Source organism: Agelaius tricolor, unplaced genomic scaffold (genome assembly GCF_023055355.1).
Source record: "Agelaius tricolor isolate 1412-34295 unplaced genomic scaffold, bAgeTri1.0.p SCAF_25, whole genome shotgun sequence".
NCBI classification, from domain to species: Eukaryota; Metazoa; Chordata; class Aves; order Passeriformes; family Icteridae; genus Agelaius; species Agelaius tricolor.
The window spans coordinates 1,239,315-1,259,881 of NW_027269285.1; the positions used below are offsets into that span (position 1 = coordinate 1,239,315).

Below are 20,567 nucleotides of genomic sequence, written 5' to 3' on the forward strand. Positions count from 1 at the left end.
CTGTGCGGGGCCATGGAGGATCGGGCCGTGCCAGGCTGGGCTGTGCGGGGCCATGGAGGATCGGGCCGTGCCAGGCTGGGCTGTGCGGGGCCATGGAGGATCGGGCCGTGCCAGGCTGGGCTGTGCGGGGCCGGGCTGTGTGAGGCTATGCGGGGCTGGGCTGTGCGGGATCAGGCCGTGCCAGACTGGACTGTGCGGGGCCGGGCCATGCGGGATTGGGCCGGGCCGAGCTGTGCCGGGCTGGACTGTGCCAGGCTGGACTGTGCGGAGCCGTGCAGGGTCAGGCCGTGCCAGGCTGGACTGTGTGGGGCCGGGCCATGCGGGATTGGGCCGGGCCGAGCTGTGCCAGGCTGGACTGTGCCAGGCTGGACTGTGCGGAGCCGTGCAGGATCAGGCCGTGCCAGGCTGGGCTGGCCGTGCCAGGCCGGGCTGTACCCGGGGCAGGACGCGCAGCCCGAGCGCTCCCTGTGCCAGGCGCTGACCCCATCGCCCGCTGCCCTGTGGTGTCCATGATGTGCCCGCAGCAGAGCTTCACCAGTCCGTGACCAGGTGTGATGGGGCGCAGGTGTGAGCCAGGAACAGCTCTGGGACAGTTTGCTCTCCTGAACCAGTGTGCTGTACCCAAACACTCCAAAACGCGCTCAGCACCCAGGGAAAGCCGCTCTGCCTGCTCCAGGGCCTGCGATGGTTCCTGCAGCTCCCGAGCTGCCCCTGGGCTCCCCGCAGCAGCCAGGATCAGTGAACCCTGCTTGCTGCATCCTTCTCCCTGCTGCAGCCCCGAGCAGAACGGCAGCGCTGGGGCAGCCACCAGCACCGGCAGGCAGAGCCCCTGGACTCTATTTCTCTGACCCAGAGAGGAAATTTAAAAATCTAAAAACTCAAATGTGCTCCAGAGTTCTCCTTTCCCAGTGTAGGCGTAATGCAGAGCCATGGAAAATCAAAGCCTCAGGCATTTTACGCTATCTTCTAATTCTAGGAACTTTGATTTTACTTTTCTACTCAGCAAAACGAATCCTCCTCTCTGTAATTAATATGCTGCTCAAATGGATTCTTAATTACAGATAAATCACAAATCTACACACTCAACTGTTTTGCTTTTCAAGTAATAAAACAGATCATTTGTCTTCCTCAGATGAACAGAGCCCAACCAGCACACCATTTCCCCCTTTATGAAGAATTCATTTGCCTTAGAAAGAAAGTCTTTAAAAAAACATTGCAAGGATTTCTTGAATAGGGGATCAAAGCTCCCACACTGCTGGAAACCATTTTTTGCTAAACAAGAAGTGAGTAAAGGGGGGAAAAGTAAAAGTTTTTTGGTAGTGGTTGGGATTACAACACCCTTGGGAGGGACGGGGACGTGGGGTCAAGAAGTGGTGACCAGGTTAGCAACACAGGGAACAGAAGGGCAGCACAAAGGAACAGAAAGTGGAAATGGACAGCTGAATGAGGACGCATGTTTCTGTGCTGCAAGAGAATGGATGCTACATCAATTCATACTGAGAGCTGAGGGCCGGGGGCCTGTTAATGGATTGGGGCACACAGCAGGGGCCAGAGGTCAGCAGTGTGCTCAGCCGGGCTAATTGACTCTCATGGGCATGCAGGGAGGGTGATGGAGCACGGGGCACGCTGTCCTGCATCCCTGCCACACACCTGTGGGACAGATGGACACACACGTGTCTGAGTCTATGACTCCTCACCACAAAGCACAAGGATTTGTGTCTACGTGGTCTGTCCAGGGTCACTTGTGTATGACAGGGAAAAGGTACACCAGCAGCTGGGTCCTTGTCATTTCATGTTGTTCTTCTCTGGCACTGTTGAAATATTTTTACCTCTTTTTACAAGGCCAACAGATGTTGGTCTGGCTGGATTTCTGCAGGAGCCCAGGCTGCAGGGACTCGGACCTGGCTGTGCACGTGGTGGAATAAATGCACTCACCTGAGCTGCTTTGCCATCTGATGGGATTTTATTTCAGCTCCGTGCCTGGGGCACAGCCCAGTGACTGCCCAGTGGCACATCTCACCTGAACTGCTCTGCACCATGATGGGATCTGCACTCACCTGAGCTGCTCTGCACTCACCTGAGCTGCCGTGCACCATGATGGGATCTGCACTCATCTGATCTGCTAAACACACCCAGGGATGGTGACTCCACCACCTCCCTGGTTCCTGGGAATTCCCAAAATTCCCCCAAATTCACAGAATTCTCAGAATCACAGAATCACCAGGTTGGAAGAGACCTTAAAGATCATCAATCCAGCCCAGCCCCAACACCTCAACTAAACCCTGGCACACAGTGCTGCATCCAGTTTTAAACACACCCAGGGATGGTGACTCCACCATCTCCCCGGTGAGAACATTCCAGAACTTCATCACCCTTTCTGTAAAACACTTCTTCCTAAACAGAACAGGAAGAGGCTCCCCAGGGAATGGCTGCCAGAGCTCCAGGAGCTTTGGGACAATGCTCCCAGGGGTGCACAGGGTGGGACTGTTGGCGTGTCTGGATGGTCCCTGTGGGTCCCAGCTCAGGATGTTCCATGGTCCCTCGCTCCTGGCACAGGGCTCTCTGCCCTGGAAAGCTCCTCACCCTGACACAGAGGGATTTCCCAGCTGACCCACAGAGAGAATATTCCATTTCCTCACTCTTGGATCTGCCAGCAGCATCCCTTGGTGAGTGATGGATACTGGAGATGATTTATGGTTCTTTGTTACACAAATGCCTCCACATTCTTCCCCATCCTCTCGCAGCAACCAGCAGAGATCAGGAGCCTCGGCCTGGGAACTGCACCCAGGATGCAGAGCTGGCTCTTTATTCACTGTAAATGCACTGCTGGGGACACAAGAAAGGGAAATGTCACCGCTGTGCTGCTCTGCACCCAGGCCCCTGGGTCTGCTTCCACCCGTGTGCTGGGAAGTTAAAGGTCTGGCAAAGAAAACGTGCTATAAATCAGGCAGAGAAGGGCGGAGGGGAGGATCAGGTCTACCCAATTTTTCATCTCAAAGTTTGTTATTAAAGTAGTGAACATTACAGGAGGAACAGCCATGGCCTATATGTCTTACAGCTCTTGGATTTCAGCAACATAAACCTTTAACCCTCGAGACTTTTATTACATTAAATAATTTCTGTTGTTGCTAATTAAATTTCTGTTTGTTTTCTTTCATGAACAACCAAGAAAAAAATCTGTATTCTTTGATCTGATAGAGAGTACTAGACTTACCTGCATTATTGGATCTCACAGCTTATCATAATGAATAAATCCATTAATTAAATAAATTCTGATCTTAATCTGGGCAAACTTTCTTGAATGCCCCGAGGAGCTCAGCCAGTTGCCAGGTTGCTCCTGCCACGGCCTCAAGCATTTCTTTCCTCGGGCACCTTGCGAGGCGGGATTGTACGGGCATAAATCAAGGGTTAGCAAAGTGCTTGTGCACGGGGCAGCACCCGCACCCTCCTCTGCTCCGTGCCAGGCTCCAGGCCGAGCCGGACGGGGCCACACGGAGGCACCGGGTGAAGGAATTCTCCCTCGTCACCCCCGTGCTGTCGCGATAGCCGTTCCCATGTCGCCGTGGCCTAGCGAAGCCTGGCCGCGCCGTTGCCATGGTAACTGGCCGCCATGCCGCCCGCGGCCCGTTGCCATGGTAGCGGCCGGACGTGCTCCCGCTTCCGGCGCGGCGCGGGGGCTGCTGGGAGCGAGGGCAGCATGGAGACCCACGAGCTGTTCCGCCGCCTGGGAGCCGGCGCTCGCTTTGACGTGCGGCGCTTCGGGCTCGACGCGCGGCGCTTCGGGGTGCGGGGACACCGAGGGGAGGGCTTGGGCGCCGGCCCGTGCGCGGTTGAGGCTCCGGAGCCCCGTCCCCCCCGGGCGCGTTGCTGAGGAGCGGGGCCCGGCCATGGCTTCTCACCCTTCTCCTGTTCTCCCGCAGGTGGTTAAAGGGAACCGCGGCAGCGTCTCGCTGGAGAGCCTCGACTTCTTCGGGAATAAGGAGGGAGCCCCTCAGGGAGCTGCTGAGGAGGGCAGGGGGCTCGCAGGGGCTGAGGAGGAGGTGAAGCAGCAGAAAGATGGAGCAGGGAAAAACGATGGAAAGAGGAAAAGAACGGCAGAAAGTGGTGAAGGGAAAAGAAAAAAGAAAAAGACACGAGGTATCTGTACACACACACGTGTGTCCGTGGCAGAACCATCAGGGAATCCCAGAATGGGTTGGGTTGGAAGGGACCTTAAAGCCCATCTAGTTCTGGGTTCCTTGGCTGGCCTGGCTCAGAGCTGATCTCATATCTGGGCCAAGATTCCATGCTGAGGGCTGGGAATGTGGTTGCCATCCTTCTGGAGTCTGCATTAGTTTTACTGAGAATGAGAGAAAAAAGGTTCTGAGATTACTTTGTCTCCAAATAATGCCTGCCTGTATTTTACTAAAGGAAATTTCAATTTGTTTGCAACTTCCAGGAGCAGTATCAATGCCAGAGCTGTCAGAAAACAATGGAATAAAGTGGATGTCCTCTCTGGAAGCAAAAATCGAAGATGCAAAAGACAAAAAGCCTACTGCAGAGAAGCTTGAACGCTTGAGGAGAGAAAAGGTGGGACCAGGGAATTCTGGTGCAACAAGAGGTGCCTGGTGTTCTGTGGGTGTTTGATCCAAAACTGAGGTTTATTTATGGTGATTCCTCATTGGAGGAGGATGAAGGAGTGCAGGGGAAGGAGCCAGGAGAGGAGTCCATAGGTGGTGAGTTTGATGGTGTAAATTAAAAAGTAGGAGTTTGTCTTTTGCCTCGCAGGTCAATCGCTTCAGGCACCAGCACAGGATCAGCATCCAGGGAACAGATCTCCCTGACCCCATTGCCACCTTTGAGCAGCTTCAGGAGGAGTACAAAGTGCACCCTAAAATCCTGGAGAACATCCACGCTGCAGGTTTCCATGTCCCAACAGCCATCCAGATGCAGGCAATTCCTGTCATGCTGCACGTGAGTCCTCTGGGCCTTCAGGGCTCCCACAGAACCTGGGGCTGGGGCTGCTTTGTGGCACTTTCAAAGCTGGATCAGCTTCATCCAAACTGAAAGCTTGGCTTTTTCAGTTTTCCTCATCTGTGCTTTGCCTGAGGTATTTTGGGTCAGTGTGCAGCATTGATATTTGTGGGAATGGAATGTTTACTCTTTTTTCTTTTTTTCCCTTGCTGAAATATATGTTTGGTTTTTTTCTTACAGGGTCGAGAGCTTCTGGCTTCAGCTCCTACAGGGTCTGGGAAAACACTGGCATTTTGTATCCCTCTCTTAACACATCTGAAACAACCCAGGAACAAAGGATTCAGGGCTCTGATCATATCACCCACCCGAGAACTTGCCAGCCAGGTGTGTGCTGAGGGAATCTCACCCTGATGGGCTGCAGTGTTGTCACTCTGCATCAGCAAAACAGCAGCTCAGTAAATATTTTTTTTCCTTTATTGCCCTCACATATCAGAAAAAGCTAATTTAAATGTTTCTTTCAAGTCTTTTGACTTCTGTGGAGTAGGTACATATCTATTATCTGGGTCTAATCTCAATGATTAGATTAGAGGCTCAAGATTCTTTGATCATATTTTAAACTGCCCAATGCTCAGGTGCTCTTAAAACCTCCTTTCCTACTTGAGATTGCTACGAGAGATTTATCTGTCCCAAACTTGGAATTTCAAGGGATAACTTTATAACAAAGCTGTGTTGATAAATGAAATAAAAAGGACATCTTTGGGCAGTTTTTATTCATGTGAAAGAGGGAGCCACATGTGGTAGTGATGTGAATAATGTATATTAAAGAGATGTATTTTATTATGCTAAGGAAACCAGAGAGATTTCTCTTAACTCTGAAAGCAGGGTGAGGTTTGAAGCTCTACCTTCAGGATTAGGTTGCTCAGAGCAGCTGTGGCTGCCCCTGGATCCCTGGCAGTGTCCCAGGCCAGGCTGGACAGGGCTTGGAGCACCCTGGGACAGTGGGAGGTGTCCCTGCCATGGCAGGGGGAACTGGATGGGCTTTAATGTCCCTCCAACCCAAAGCATTCCATGACTCCACTATGGCCAGCAGATTTTTGGTTAGAAAGGCTCATTAGCTCAGTTTGGGAACCCAATCTCTGCTGCCTTTTCAGACCCACCGGGAGCTGGTGAAGCTGGCAGAGGGCACAGGCTTCAGAATCCACATGATCCACAAGGCGGCCGAGGCAGCCAAGAAGTTTGGCCCCAAGTCTTCCAAGAAATTTGGTAACTGTTCTAATGACTGAACTGCTTCTAAAAAATTTAAGTGTCACTGACCTTTGTCTTTGGGCTGTGTGGTTTTAAAGAGGTGGTTAAAAAGTGGCAGGGAAGAAATGGGAAGTGAGAGGACATGGACGCTGCTAAACTGGACCTCTGGCAGATTGGGTTGGATCTGGTGTTCTGTTAGTTTGGTTTATTTTGTGTCTTTTTTTTGACATTTTGCTTCTTTTCTTTTAATAGATATACTGGTTACTACTCCCAACAGACTCATTTATCTGCTGAAAGAAGATCCTCCAGCAATAGACTTGAGCAGGTAGGAGAGTCTGTTTGCAATGTGCTTTGCCGCTCAGGAGTGGCTCTCCTGAAAACCAAACCTCTTGTTCCTAGCGTGGAGTGGCTGGTGGTGGATGAGTCAGACAAGCTGTTTGAGGATGGCAAGTCAGGATTCAGGGACCAGCTGGGCACAATCTTCCTGGCATGCACCTCCCACCTGGCCAGGAGGGCCTTGTTCAGCGCTACCTTTGCCCACGACGTGGAGGAGTGGTGTAAGCTCAACCTGGACAACCTTGTGCTGGTGTCTGTTGGGGCAAGGTTGGTGTTGCCTGCTTCTTTTTTTTAAAAAAAAAATCATGGGAAATTGTTTTCTCTGCATCATCAGCCTGCTTGGTTTTGTGGCTGCTCTTAGTCAGCACTGCAGGTTGTTTGTCTCCAGAGAAAATTGTGTAGGCATGTGGATATTTCTCTTGTGTTGAATTAAGTGTTCTTTTCCTTTGCCAATTACTTCATCATCAAATAAACATCAATCTTAGGAGCATGCACTGCTTTTGTTGTGCAGTATTTCTCATCCACCAAGTTATATTTTTATGGGGGTTATATATGCTACATATATTTATTAATGTATAAGTTTTTGTTAATGTATATAAGAATACTGAAGTGTTTCTGTTTGATTTCTGGTTTCAGAAACTCTGCAGCAGAGACAGTAGAACAAGAGCTGCTGTTTGTTGGATCTGAGACAGGAAAACTAACAGCAATGAGAGAGCTTGTTAAAAAGGTATTTTGGAGAGACTGAGCATGTTCCTCTTCCTGTTCAACTGAGCTATGGTCTGTCAGAGACTCCCAATTTCCCAGGTCAAACACTTCTCTGTGACACATGTTAAACCATTGCCCAAATCTGCTCTGTCTCAGTTTCTGCAAGGAAAGGGACTTTGGAACCTGAGATAAACTTACTCTTTTGCAGGGTTTTTCTCCTCCAGTCCTTGTTTTTGTACAGTCTATTGAGAGGGCTAAAGAGCTTTTCCATGAGCTTATTTATGAAGGGATCAATGTGGATGTCATCCATGCAGACAAGACTCAGCAACAGGTAGGAAGATTTTATTTCTTTTCAAGAAATAATTTAGAAATAAAGGTAAAAGCAAGAATGTTGGAATGTAATTCCAAGTAACCGTGGCAGCAAATTCCTGCAGGTTTTTGTTCAGAGGTTTAGTTTTATTCTTTAACATTGTGACAACCTTAAGGAAACAAGTTCACCTCCTTTCTCAATTGCTGTTGGGACTGCTTCCAAATATCTTTTCTGTTTTTTTCCTAGAGAGACAAAGTAGTGCAGAGTTTCAGAGCTGGGAAGATCTGGGTGCTCATCTGCTCTGCATTACTGGCTCGAGGGATGGACTTCAAAGGTGTGAACATGGTCATCAATTATGATTTACCAACCAGTGCAGTGGAATACATCCACAGGATAGGTGAGGCATGGCTCACAAATCACCTCCTTTTCCCCATTTCTGAGGTCTTTAATGTAGATGCTCTTGTTTTTGTCAGCACCCTGTGAACCTTATTTAGATGTTTCAGATGTAGCTGTGCTTTCATTCACTGGGAGCAGTGTTTGGGGGTTGGCTGCCTGGTCTGTGAACATGCATCAGGAGGCTGGGGCTGTGAGGAGGAATAAGGGGAGCTGTCTGAAGTAAAATCTCTGCTCTGCAAAATGTGTGCTTGGCAGGTCGTACTGGGAGAGCAGGACACAGAGGAAAGGCAGTCACTTTCTTTACAGAAGATGATAAACCTTTATTACGGAGGTAATCTCTCTGGATTAATAATGTCTTTATTTCTTGCTTTAAAAAGAAATCACCACAAAACAAAAGACCAACAACAAACCAGCCAGTTTGCTTTGCTGTTTTGCACAAAAAAAAAATATTTATCACTTGTCCAAGCACTGGAGTTGATCTCTTCCCTCCTGTTCTTTCCAGTATTGCCAACGTTATCCAGCGAGCTGGCTGTCCTGTGCCAGAATACATAAAGCATTTGCCCAAACTGCAGAGGTATGTTCATTTGAGCAGTTAACCAGTCTTTTAATCCATGCTTTTTAATGACTTATGGAAGTTTCTAGAACTAGAAACCCTAGTAATTTCATTGTTCTTCACTAAATATTCTCAGCAAACAAAAGAAGAAATTCATTAAGAAACCTTTGACAAGAGAATCCATTTGTACCACCCCAAAGTGCTTCTTGAAAAAAGACAAAAGAAAAATGTAAGTAGCTTTTGCTGAAGAGGAGGTAAGAGTTGCTTTTTATCAAGAAACAGCCCAGAAAATTTAAGCAAAGAAATAGATTACTTGTTTGGATGAACCACCTAGTCATAACGATTTTAGTGATGAAGTTTTAGTGTTAGAATCTGTCTATTGGAGCTTGGATTAATGACAACACGTTCCTTGTGTGGTGCCATGTGTCAGGTGACAGCAGCCTGAATTTAAACCACTGGTTATGCTCAGGTGTCTTGATCTCCAGTGTGTTTTGTTTTTTTTTTTTTGTAGGAAAACTACAAAGGAAAATACTAAGGCAAAGAAGAAAGGTAAAGAAGACAAAAACGGCAGTAAATTACAGACAGTTGCAGAAAGCTGAATTCAGGCTGGTGAGCTGGGGCTGACACCTCTGTCTGTGCTGGAACAGAAGACTGAAGATGGCAGCGATGGTGAAGGGAGAAGAACATTTCTCATGTTTCCTTTGGGGTGAGGGTGGAGATCTACATGCTAGAAAGTCTCTACTGCAATGCCAGAAGAGAATTCCTGGATGCTTCTTATAGAAGCTGGAGCATGTGCTCATGCAGTGAATGCTGTGTATTTCTGAGAGTAGTTCAAAACCAGCAGCAGCTTCTGTTACTTTCACACAGTTTTGTACTGCTCCTTGAAAATATTGTCTGTGTTCAGATCACCCCTAATATGTTTTTAAGACACTTCCAGGAGATTCAGAGACAAAAACTACGTTTCCCCTCAGGTTTGATAAATGCAGCTGTCAGAGACTTCCCTGGACACTTGAAAAAAGCCAAAACAAACCTACTTCTATGTGAAAGTAAAGCCCTGCTCTTCCTACTGTTTTTCTTCTATAAAATTATTTTGAAATAAACTAATATGTGCCATTAATTTTGTACGCTTTTATAACTGAGCCTGAAACTAGAATAAACAAGGTCATAAAATGCTAATTCAGAGACCTGTGTGTTTGTGCAGCCTCTGTGGAACAAGTCTCCAGGCAAAAAAGGCCCAACTTTGTGCATTTTCCCTCTCTTCATCTGCCCAGCGTGTTCTCAGCCCACCCTGCTTTTGTCATCAGAATTCCAGTCAGGCAGGAATGGCTTCTTTGCAACTGCAATCCTTGCAGGAAGAATTTCTGGACAGGATTGTCTTGGTTTAATCTGGTTTGGATGGGGCAGGCACAGCACCCTGTGGCAGGGCCTCAGCACCCTCCCAGGGAGGAATTTATTCCCAATATCCATCTACCCCTCCCTCTGGCGCTGTAAATCCATTGTCCCCTGTCACTTTCAGGCTCTTGTCGCATGTCCCCAGGTGACCCCTGCGGGAGGTCGGGCGCAAAGGCGACACTTTATTTTCCTTTTTACGGAAAAGCGGTGCTTTGGATGCTGGAAACCGGCGTTCCCCAGGGGGAGCCGGGGCCATTCATCCCCATCCAGGCCGGGGGCATGTGGGGCTGAGGAACCGAGAGGGATGTGGGGCTGTGGGGCTGTGGAATCGAGGGGATGTGGGGCTTGTGGAATCGAGGGGATGTGGGGCTACGGTTCTGTGGGGCTGAGACACGGAGGAGATGTGGGGCTGTGGAACGGAAGAACCGAGAGGCCGTGGCTCTGTGGAACGGAAGAACCGAGAGGCCGTGGCTCTGTGGAACGGAGGAACCGAAGGGCCGTGGCTCTGTGGAACGGAAGAACCGAGAGGCCGTGGCTCTGTGGAACGGAGGAACTCAGAGGCCGTGGCTCTGTGGAACGGAAAAACTCAGAGGCCGTGGCTCTGTGGAACGGAGGAACCCAGAGGCCGTGGCTCTTAGGGCCTGTGGAACGGAAAAACCGAGGTGCTGTGGCTCTGCGGAACGGCGGAACCGAGGGGCTGTTATTCTCTGGGGCTGTGGAACGGAGGAAGCGAGGGGCCGTGGCTCTGTGGGGCCGTGAAACGGAGGAAGCGAGGGGCTGTGATTCTCTGGGGCTGTGGACCGGAGGAACCGAGGAGCCGTACAAGCGGGGAGCGGCGGGGCCGGGGGCGGTGCCTGCCCGGGCCGGCCCCGGAAGCCGCCGCCGCCGCTCCGCTGACAGACGGCGGGGCCGAGCGCGAAGATGGCGCTGCGGCCCGGGCCCGGCGCGGGGGGCGCCGGCGGGGCGGGCGGCGGAGCGGCCGGGGCCGCCAGGTCGGTGGTGACCGGGAGCGGCGGGCGAGGGGCTGCGGAGAGGGAGCGGACAAAGGGTGGGAGGGCGATGATGGGGAATGAAGGGGACGCGGGGAGGGGCGGAGATGGGGGCGATGGGAGGGCTGGGGTGGCGGCTCGGAGTGCAGGTGGGGTGTCAGGGCCCAGGTGGGCTGTGCGGGGTTTCTGGCTGGCCTCTGGGGGTCCCAGGCAGGGTCTGTAGGGTCTCAGGTGTGGCACATCCTGGGTGGGATGTGGGGGTCGCAGGTGTGGCACAAGGGGTCTCAGGTGAGGTTCGTGGCATCGTGGGTGGGGGTCCCAGGTGGGGTTCGTGGGTTGTCAAGCGAGCTTTGTGGGGTCTTGGGTAGGACGGGTGTGTCTCAGGTGTAGTACCTGTGATCCTGGATGGAACATCAGGGGCCCAGGCAGGATGTGGGGTCTGGGTGGGGAGGGCAGGTCCCAGGTGCGTTGTTGGGAATGCAGCCACGGTAGCTCTGCGCTTTGCTGGGATTCATTCACATTTTGGGGGCCCGGCTGATTTTCCCCGGTGTGTCCAGGCTTGGGCAGTTGTGCCCCACTTGCCGTCAGGCTCTGCAGCTGCAATCTCAGATATTGGGGTGGGAAGGATTTGGGGGTTCTTCCAGCCCCGCCCAGTGCCACCACAGTAAATGTTCTGTCATCGCTGGGCAGATCTGTCTGTCTGTGTCCTCCTGGGACCCAGCCTCCCTGGGGACTTCCCTTTTCCCCTCCTTCTCACAAAGGGCACCTTGGCCACAGGGAGGACTGAGGAATCCTGTCAGGAGAACAAAAAAAAAAAAAAAAAAACAGTGTTAAAAGAGATGTTGCTGTGTTTCTGGAGAGGTTGGAAAACTGGATTTCACCACCTTTGAAGGCTCTAGTAATGTGTTTTTTTCAATGTAGGTTCTTGTCTGCTATTTATCTCTTGTCCTACTTCCAGGGAGGCTGAGGAAATTTTGCATTTGACAATTAAGCTCATTGAGTTGTCTTGGAAATCCGAATCTCATGGTTTTGTCGGTGTTATTGGGAGTGTTGTCATTGTTGTCAGTTTCAGAAATAAATGTTCTGAAAAATAAAAGGATTTACAAAGTTGCCCATTGATAGTATTTTGGTTTCTTTGAGGACAAAGTCTGGAGGTAGAGGAAAAGTTCTGCTCTGTGTGGGTTCTTTGCCTGATTTCGCTTCAATTTTCATGCATTTCTGCCATTCAAAAATACTCTGACAGTCTGTTGCATCGATGGAGTTGTACTGTTTGGGAATCAAGGGGTTTAAAAATCCACTTGTGGATGGCAAAGCGTTCTGTGTGTGGTTTGGAGCTGTTACACTGAAGTCTCCATTCAGAAAAGGAGTTGCTGCTCCCCACGCTCCTGCGTTTTGGCTGAAGCTGTTGCTTGGTTGGTTTGGGGCTTCTTGGTGGTTTTTTTAAGCTCCATATTTAAAATACTGATGCAGTAGGAGTGTACAGATTTCTGGCACTGCTTTAAGAGGTCTGTTGGAGGGCGATCACTTTGTTCCCTTCCCTTCATTGTATTTGTGCAGTGTGCCCAGGGCGCCGTCGCACGGGGACCGTCCCTGCGCTGGCTCCCTCAGCCACGAGAGCCAGCTGCTCTCCCTGATTGCTCTGGGCAATCCTGCATCTCCAAAAAAGCACTTTGCTCATCAGTTCCCATTGGTGGAGTGGTTTGTGGCCGTGCCAGCGTGGCTGGTGCTGGCAGTTGCACACTGAGTCCTGGAGTGAATCCTGGTGGATCTGAGCAGCGTGTACGGGGTTGTGCTGGCAGAGCTTGCTTTGGACCAGCTCCTCTTCCAGTGCCCTCTAATCAGCTGAGGGGGTTTTGGTTGATTGTTTCTTTTTATTTTTTTTTCAGCAGAGACTTATAAATAAACCAGGAGCTCTGTAGAAAGGGATAAATATTTAATAGTTTGGCCTTTACTTGCTCCCAACAAGCAGTGGTACCTCCCGACGCTGGTTCTGTTTACGTTGCATTTGTTGGTTTGGGGAATTCTTGTTGATCAGGTTCCCCAACAAGAAGGGAAGCGTGACGCTTAGAACACTTCTACGTGATTAGGAGATCTTCAGAAATTACATTTAATGTTTCATCATTCTGTTTGTTTTCATGTTGATACTGTATGCCAAGGAGTGGATTAAAATGCCTGAGCTGGGTTAAACAGCCCTTGGCTGTGGTGAGAACCAAGCCCTGCACGTGTTTGGGGCTGAGCTGTGTGGGGCTGCAGAGTTCTTCAGGGGGAGAAGCCCAGATGGTGGGTGGAGGGTGGCAAGACTGGACCACTGGGAAGCACAGGTGTGTGGTAGTTGTGGAAGGAGAAACCAGCACACAGTGCTCAGGGCTGAAGAAGCTTCAGGATGATGAAGATCCTGAGTAGAGGATGAAGTGAAGAGCAAATGGGTTGTCTTGGTGACCGTGTGACCCTCTGCCTGTACAGTGGAGAGGTGCAATTTGCTCCTGGATAAATGCATAATTTAAATTCCCTATTTTATCTTAGTGCTCATATTACACAGCTCTTTTATATTTATAAACCAGGTTGGCTTTCAGGACTTCCTGCAGCCATTTCTGATGGCATTTTCTCTCGTACTCTTCGTCAGTTTCTTTTACATCCATGCTTGAAATTGAGCATTGAATATCTCTAAGTGTGTTTCTCTTCCACAGCACTTTGATGTAATAACTGCCTGGGACACTGAGTGAGGTTCTTGTTTGGGAAGTTGCTGCTGACGTGGGTTTCTGCAAGTTGCTTGCAAACGAGAATTTTAAACTAGGTCCTTTTTTACTGTTTGGCAGCTGTTTGAGAGCGAGGGCTAGCAATTTCCATTAGGATTTTAGTTGAAATTTTAATGGTTCTTCCTCTGGGTGCACTTGACCCTTGATACGTGAATGAATGTTTTCTCCAAGGTTCTATTTTTGTTGTAATTAGGTAACTGAGAAAATAGGAACTCCATTCTTTTGTGATGTTTCTAAAGGGGGCAAAAAGCGATGGGGTTTTGTGGATAGTTTCTTTTTCTTCAGAAAAGCTGTTCCTAAGCAGCTGAGAAGTGTTCTCTGGTGGTCCTGCTGAGTCAGATACTTCCAAGAGGAGATGTTTATTCATTCCATGCTTAGCCCACACAACACACTGACCCGTTCCCAAGCTGTGTGGGTGCTGAAAGGCTCTAGTGGGTGATGTGGATGAGTCAAAGCCGTGTCAGGGCTGCTGGGAGGATCAGCTCTGCGTTTCCTGGCTCTGTACTGCCGGGCTGCTTTGGGATCCCGCTGAGGGAGAACCTTTTCCCTTGTTCCCTTGGATGGGTTGGGTTCTGTGGGACCTGCAGGAGCAGCTGCAAGTGCTGACCAGAAGGTGGGAGGCTCCTGGTGATGGTGCTGATGTTGAAGTCAAGGTGGATTTTCCATTTGCACTAAAGTGACAGAATTTCACGTACTCTTGTTTTCCTCCTGCAGCTTCATGTTTCCCGTCGCAGGCGGGTTGGGCCCCCCTCAAGGTACGCATCAGCTTCACATTTTGAGCACAAAGTTCTTGATTTTGTTTAGACAAATTAGACCTAAACCAGGTCTGCAGTGATGTTCAGAGGTGGGATTATTAATTGAACTCCATAGCTGTTTTTTGCCCTTGAATTCAGCTCTCTCACTCCTCTGGTGGGAAAACCTCCCGTGTGTTGTTGAAGCAGCATCACCAGAATGTGGATTAAAGGTCCAGGAAAACTACATCTCCCTTTTTAACCTGAATTGGCCTTTTGGATTCTGGTGTTTTATTTTGAGAGTGGTATTTCACCTCTCTCTGCTTCATCTCCCAGCTGTGTACACCCATGCTGTGTGGGTGTTGCAAGACCTGGTAAATATTTACAAAGCACATCAAGACCCTGGGACAAGAGTCAGAACCTGTGTGGAAAGTATTAATACAATGGGAGAGCCTCAGCCTTAAATTGCCTTTGTTCTCATTCCTGATGCAGTGCTGTTTGTTTAATTAGGGGAAAATATGCAGAGAATTTATGGGGAAATGGAGAGGTTTTGATTAAAATCCCAGGGACTGATTCATGGATTATTCCTGCCTGTGTCATGGCCTCCTGGAGTGTTTTTGCATAATTATCTCATGGTGTGCTGGTAACAAGTGCATGTTAGTGTTTGTCTCCCAAGACAGCAAAATGTGAGGCAGGAAGGTACTGAAACATAACCCACTTGCTTTATTCAGTGAATTAACACATTCCAGCCTGGTTTGTCCAATTTTGTGCACGTTTAGCTTTTACTGACAAGTATTGTTACCATTCTAACACATGTAGTGGGCTAATTAACCTAAAGTGTGCTAATTAACCTACAGCAAATTATCCAGCCAGGTCAGAGTGTGAAGTTGCTTTGTGAAAGGTTGACTTTATTTCCCAAGATTTATTTTCAGAAGCTGCTGGTTTCAAGAGAAATGGGAATTACCAGCACCAGTCACCCTGGTTAATTAAATCTTTTTAATTGGAAATGACCCTTCCAAAAATCATATGGGAAGAAACCCACAGAGAATCTTTAGGATGGTGGGATAATTCATCAGCTTAGTTACTGAAAAGCCCTGTAATATTTTTCCCTGTAGACTGACCAGTGTTTAAACTGAGGAGATTCTGTGGTTGCCTGCAGTGTAGCAAATTTTATGATTTTTATTTTTAAACCATCCACCACAACTCAGAGTTTTTTACTTTCCTTCGCCTGTTTAGTAAACAAAAAAGATCAGTTAAATGGGGGAGGCAGGGTTAGGGAAGGGAAAAAAAAAAAAAGCTTTTAACATTAACTGGGCACTTGGCTTGTTTAATGTTTCATTGCAGGGATGATTCCTATGCAACAGCAGGGGTTTCCAATGGTTCCTGTCATGCAGACCAACATGCCAGGGATGATGGGAATGAATTATGGCTCTCAGATGCCTCCTGGACCCATGGCCATGCAGGTGTGTGCCAGAGAAATGTGGGCTGGAAGTGCAGGGCCCCAGACTGGTTTGGGGAAAAGGGACCTTAAAGCTCATCCAGTTCCACCCCTGCCATGGCAGGGACCCCTTCCACCATCCCAGGCTGCTCCAAGCTCCATCCAGCCTGGCCTTGGGCACTTCCAGGGATGGGGAGCCCACAACCTCTCTGGGCACCCTGTGCCAGGGCCCCACCACCCTCACAGGGAAGAATTTCTCTCTAATATCCAGTCTAAGCCTGCCCTCCTCCAGGTTAAGGCCATTCCTTCTGTCCTATCACTATTATTTTTCTTTTTCCTTAAAGTAACTTTGTCTTTAGTGCTGCTGTTGCTAATTGAGGAATAAGAATTAAATGTGAGCAGATAATATTATGTTCTCTCTCTTTTAATCTATTCTTTTCTATTTAGCACCATATGTGCTTATGTACAAATTTGCACTTTGCTGAAATTTAATGTTCTTGCATGACTTTCTAACCAAAGTGCTGTGTCACAAATGGAATTTATTGTTTTGCCATGTCCTTGCACTCCTTTCCCTCCCCCAGCTGCAATTTATTATGTTATTCTGGCAAAATTTATAGTAGGAAGATGTTTTTATGAGAGCTGGTCTAAAAATAATAAACAGTTTTTGTTCTCTTCCTACGTGTTCTGAGACCAAATGCAAAATGAATGGTAAGAAAAGTAAATTATTTTCTGCCTCCTTCTATATTAGGCAGCTTTGCTGCTCCAAATGTCCCAGAATATATTTCTCAGCAAATGCTTCTGATGCAGTTTATTCAGACAAGGTTCCTCTTGGCTGTTATCATATATTGTCTGGGAAATGCCTAGACCATGTTTTCCAGCATCTGTGCTTGGTAGGAGGGAATATAAAAATATTATGAAATCCCTTAGAATAGGACCCAGAAATCCCAAGAAAACCCATACTGAACAGTGTAGGACGGCTGTAACCTTCCTGCTCTTGGGGCACGTTGGATTTGCAGAGCTGATTTTTGCCAGTTTTCCCAAAAGCTGCGAGTCTGAGTGCTTGTGGAGAGGAAGAGTGCCACCTACTGAGGGCACTCCCCAGCTCCGCATTCCACAGACTCCACTTTGCTGCCACTGCCAGCGGTTTGGCTTTTTCTGCAGGGGAAAAAAATACACCGGAGCTGAAAGCAACGCCCCGGAGCTGTGTGCTGTGCTTGCTTGCAGGGTGGCATGGCCCTGGGGCCGATGCCAGCAGCTGGAATGCCCTACATGGGACAGGCCTCCTTCCTGGGAATGCGCCCCGCTGGTCCCCAGTACGGCCCCGACATGCAGAAGCAGTTTGCAGAGGAGCAGCAGTAAGTGACCCTGCATGGCTCTGTCAGGGGAGGGGTGCTTTCTCTGGAGCAGCACTGGGGCTGTGGGATATTGCTGGATATTCCATTGCCTCTGAAGTTTGTGGTGCTTGTCCAGGTCTGAGGAGAAGCAGGAGTGTGTGCACCAAACCACCTGAATCTGAGACAGTAGAAATGGAGAAATCAAGCACAAACCTGACGTGAAAAGTCTCATAAAAATTGTTTATATATATTTTTAATATTTTTTATATATTTTTAAAATAATTCTCCTTCAGGAAGAGGTTTGAGCACCAGCAGAAGTTCTTAGAGGAAGAAAGAAAACGGCGGCAGTTTGAAGAGCAGAAACAAAAGCTGAGACTTCTGAGCAGTGTGAAACCCAAGGTATGGCCTGATAATGAGTGGGGTGTTTCCTTCTTTAGATTTTTTTTAATAGCTTTTAATGGGAGGGTCTCTTTCAACAAGCAGATCAGTGGGAATTGCATGAGATGCCAGATTATGGCCTGAAAAGCCTCTGGAAGAGTCAGTCCTTTACACACTTTGCCAGCAGCAGGCATTGCTAATTCTGGGTATTGGAGGAAAACTGAGCTGTTCTGTCAATTCCTCAAAACTTTTTCTGTGCTCTTTCAGACAGGTGAAAAAAGCAGAGATGATGCTTTGGAAGCCATTAAAGGGAACTTAGATGGCTTTTCTAGAGATGCTAAAATGCACCCAACACCAGCAACACATCAAAAAAAGCCAGGTTTGTAATTTTCCTCATTTTCCAACTGAAAATAAAACTCCAACATTTGAAATCCTCAGCAGGGGGAACTAATTCCAACAAGTATTTTTATTTGGTGGTACAAAATGAGTGGATTAACAGTTTTATAAAATAAAATGTCATTCTGGCAACTGTTTGCTAGGTCAGGGTATGAGGGTGAAATATTGATAGATATGAGCCTTTATTAAAAGACTTGAAATCTTTAACAGAAAGCCTCATGTGCTGTGCTAAATGTGAAACATCAAGGAAATTGATAAAGCGTTTGTTCTTTTCTAGTCAAAGCATTAATTAATGTTTTGCAGAGTGCTTTTGAAGATGAGAAGTGGTATTTAAGTGCTAAGGATGATCAAAACCATATGTAAAGACTTGAGTGGAGTGTCACAGCTGGCTGATGTGTTGTTGGGCATGGTCAAACCAAGCCTCTGTTCTCAGTAATTACACTGGCAACAATTGCCACTTAAGACTTCTTATGGTCTCTAGTGTAGTTTTTTTAGTGTCTAGCCTGAAACAAAGCTTATCTAGGCCAGCTTTTTCCTATGTAAAGTTTGTGTCTCTGCTGTGGATTCACTCCCTGGTAAGTTAGTACTTACAGATGGTCTCTGACAACTTCCCTCTGTCTGTAGATTTGCCTGTCCTTCACCAGTTCTGTTAAAATGGGTAACACTGGAAGGGATCAAGCAGAAAATTGTCTACATGAGCAGACATTCCTTTTGTACTTCATTGCTGAGTTTCTGTGGATAAAACATTCCTTTGAGGGAGATTGTCCCCGTGACAGACCCCATTGTGTCCAGTTTGAAATATTACCTCTGGATTTGTTTTAACCCTGTCTGCTTAAAACAGACAGAATACTTTCACAGCCAGTGTTAAGAACCAAGTTCCAGCGTTCACATCCTAAAATCCTGGGAGAGAAGATGCGTGGTTGGAAGGGGCTGCTCAGTTTTACCTTGTGCCAGTGACACCCTTCACGTGTCAGCGCACAGGCTCCATGCTGCTCCTCCTCACCCATTTGCTGTGTGTTCCCAGTGTTTGCCACTTTTCCACACTCCCACCCGTGACCCCTGTTCCTCATCACTTTGCCTTGTGTGTTCATTCCATTTGCAGATCATCCCACACCATCCCATTGTGCTGTAACTGTTTCCCATTCTGCTTTTCTTGATGATGAAGAATTTAGTGACTTTATGCAAGGGCCTGTTGAAACCCCCAAACTGGTGCCTCAATCCACCTCTCAGCCTTTCCATCCTGCCACTGAGGCTGGGCAGCTGCTTTCAGAGAGGGCTGTGCTCCAACCTGTCCCTCCAGCCCAGGCTCCAGTGCTATCCACCCTGCATGGTACAGCTGGGCAGGTTCCTTATTTTCCTACCTCTGCATCTCCATCCAATACCCATAAAACAGGTAACTCTAAAGTATCTTCTTTTACATGTCACCCTCTGAGCTACACAAAGTCTTTACTTTGTTGGGTTTTTTTTTTCAGTCTGGCTGGAAAAACTAATTTAGGCAATTAAGCAGAAACCTGCTGATCCATGGGAAAAGATGATTTAAGTCTCGTTCTTGCTTCCCTTAGAACTGCCTGTAAAAGCAAGTTGTGTGGATCCAAATACTGCTAAATACACACATGCCTGATCTTAGGTGAACTAAATCTTGTGTTTTAGCATCATCCTAAATCTGTAGGGTAGAAAGAGACACAGTTGAGAAAACGACACAGTTGAGACACAGTTGAGTATATGAAATAATGATTGTGCTGCTGTGGAGCACTTGTGTGCTTCCTCCCTTGGAGGCTGAAGGGATGTTGGTGAGATGAACATGAATTTTGGAGATGTAAGTAGATACTGGGCACTTCTGCTCCTGATGCCTGGATGATTACACAACAATAATCCTAATACAGGAAATAGCTTTGTGTCTTCCTCCTCTTGTTTTTTTGCTTGTTGAGTTTGTTGTGTTTGTGGTAAGTAAAGGGCAGAACCGGGCTCTGAAAGTGTCCAGAGAGGGTGGTGCTGTTGGTCTGAGCTGGGGCTGATCATCTCTAAACCATCAGTGGTACCAAAAGTGTGGAAGTGCAGCCTGGGCAGTTCATAACAAAGTATAAATAATTCCTCCTGCTGTTTATTCAGGCTCTTCTTTGGAGGAGAAAGCCTTAGCTAATGGCTCAGATGAATCTGAACAAGAGCAAACCAAACTTAAAACGTCCGAAGTTGGGCACAAAGCCTCGGCTGCAAGCCAAGCCCATCCCAGTCTCACCAGCAGTGACTGGGATGTTGTAGGTGGACATGAAAGTGGTCCCACTGCTGCTGCAGAGGTGCACAAGGCTTCAGAACAAAACAGAGCAGTTGAAGAGTGTGGTGAGCAATCCAAACGTTTGACAGAATTTCAATCTAATGAGATGCTGCTTGGTGCTAACGCTCTGTTCACTAATTCCAAGGCCAACCCTGCGTAATTTTGCTCTGAATGCCTGCTTGAATAATATGTCAGTGCCTCCTGCTCCTTGCTCAAAGTGTAACTGCCATGATTTTGCTCTGAACTTTCTCCATGTGAGTTTATTGTTGTAATCACCTTTAACATGTTTGTTTAATCAGGTTCGCTGTTTTAAAATATTCTATCCTGTCTTGGGGAAAAAGAAGCTGTGCTGTCTGAAGATATTTAAAAAAAAACTATTTAGG

The 20,567-nt window shown here is 48.0% G+C and overlaps 2 protein-coding genes across 7 annotated transcripts in view; both read left to right on the forward strand.

Annotated features, from left to right (window-relative positions):
* Positions 1-3,670: 3,670 nt before the first annotated feature.
* Positions 3,671-9,674, forward strand: DDX52 (DExD-box helicase 52). The gene is made up of 15 exons (XM_071447889.1): positions 3,671-3,784; positions 3,921-4,137; positions 4,439-4,569; positions 4,768-4,953; positions 5,194-5,337; positions 6,105-6,216; positions 6,451-6,523; positions 6,598-6,801; positions 7,171-7,261; positions 7,448-7,570; positions 7,796-7,946; positions 8,201-8,276; positions 8,448-8,519; positions 8,635-8,727; positions 9,010-9,674. Exons 1-15 carry the CDS (start codon positions 3,698-3,700, stop codon positions 9,095-9,097), a joined length of 1,848 nt encoding a protein of 615 aa, XP_071303990.1. The 5' UTR covers positions 3,671-3,697; the 3' UTR covers positions 9,098-9,674.
* Positions 9,675-10,727: 1,053 nt separating this feature from the next.
* Positions 10,728-20,567, forward strand: part of SYNRG (synergin gamma) — a 36,392-nt gene continuing 26,552 nt past the window's right edge. For 3 of the 6 annotated variants that reach the window (XM_071447998.1, XM_071447999.1, XM_071448000.1), the window contains exons 1-8: positions 10,728-10,882; positions 14,350-14,390; positions 15,711-15,829; positions 17,029-17,159; positions 17,432-17,537; positions 17,784-17,895; positions 19,015-19,305; positions 20,022-20,249. In XM_071447998.1, coding sequence (XP_071304099.1) covers positions 10,812-10,882; positions 14,350-14,390; positions 15,711-15,829; positions 17,029-17,159; positions 17,432-17,537; positions 17,784-17,895; positions 19,015-19,305; positions 20,022-20,249 — 1,099 coding nt within the window. In that variant the 5' untranslated portion in view covers positions 10,728-10,811. The remainder of the gene's footprint in view (positions 10,883-14,349; positions 14,391-15,710; positions 15,830-17,028; positions 17,160-17,431; positions 17,538-17,783; positions 17,896-19,014; positions 19,306-20,021; positions 20,250-20,567) is intronic. The other 3 variants (XM_071448001.1, XM_071448003.1, XM_071448002.1) reach the window with 3 other exon arrangements.

What these genes read in the sequence shown, in the direction of transcription:
- DDX52 (XM_071447889.1), top strand. Translation starts at nt 3,698, where the DNA reads ATGGAGACCCACGAGCTGTTCCGCCGCCTGGGAGCCGGCGCTCGCTTT. An exon ending in AACGCTTGAGGAGAGAAAAG is followed by an intron (nt 4,570 to 4,767) that starts GTGGGACCAGGG and finishes TTTGCCTCGCAG; the next exon opens with GTCAATCGCTTCAGGCACCA. An exon ending in CCCGAGAACTTGCCAGCCAG is followed by an intron (nt 5,338 to 6,104) that starts GTGTGTGCTGAG and finishes CTGCCTTTTCAG; the next exon opens with ACCCACCGGGAGCTGGTGAA.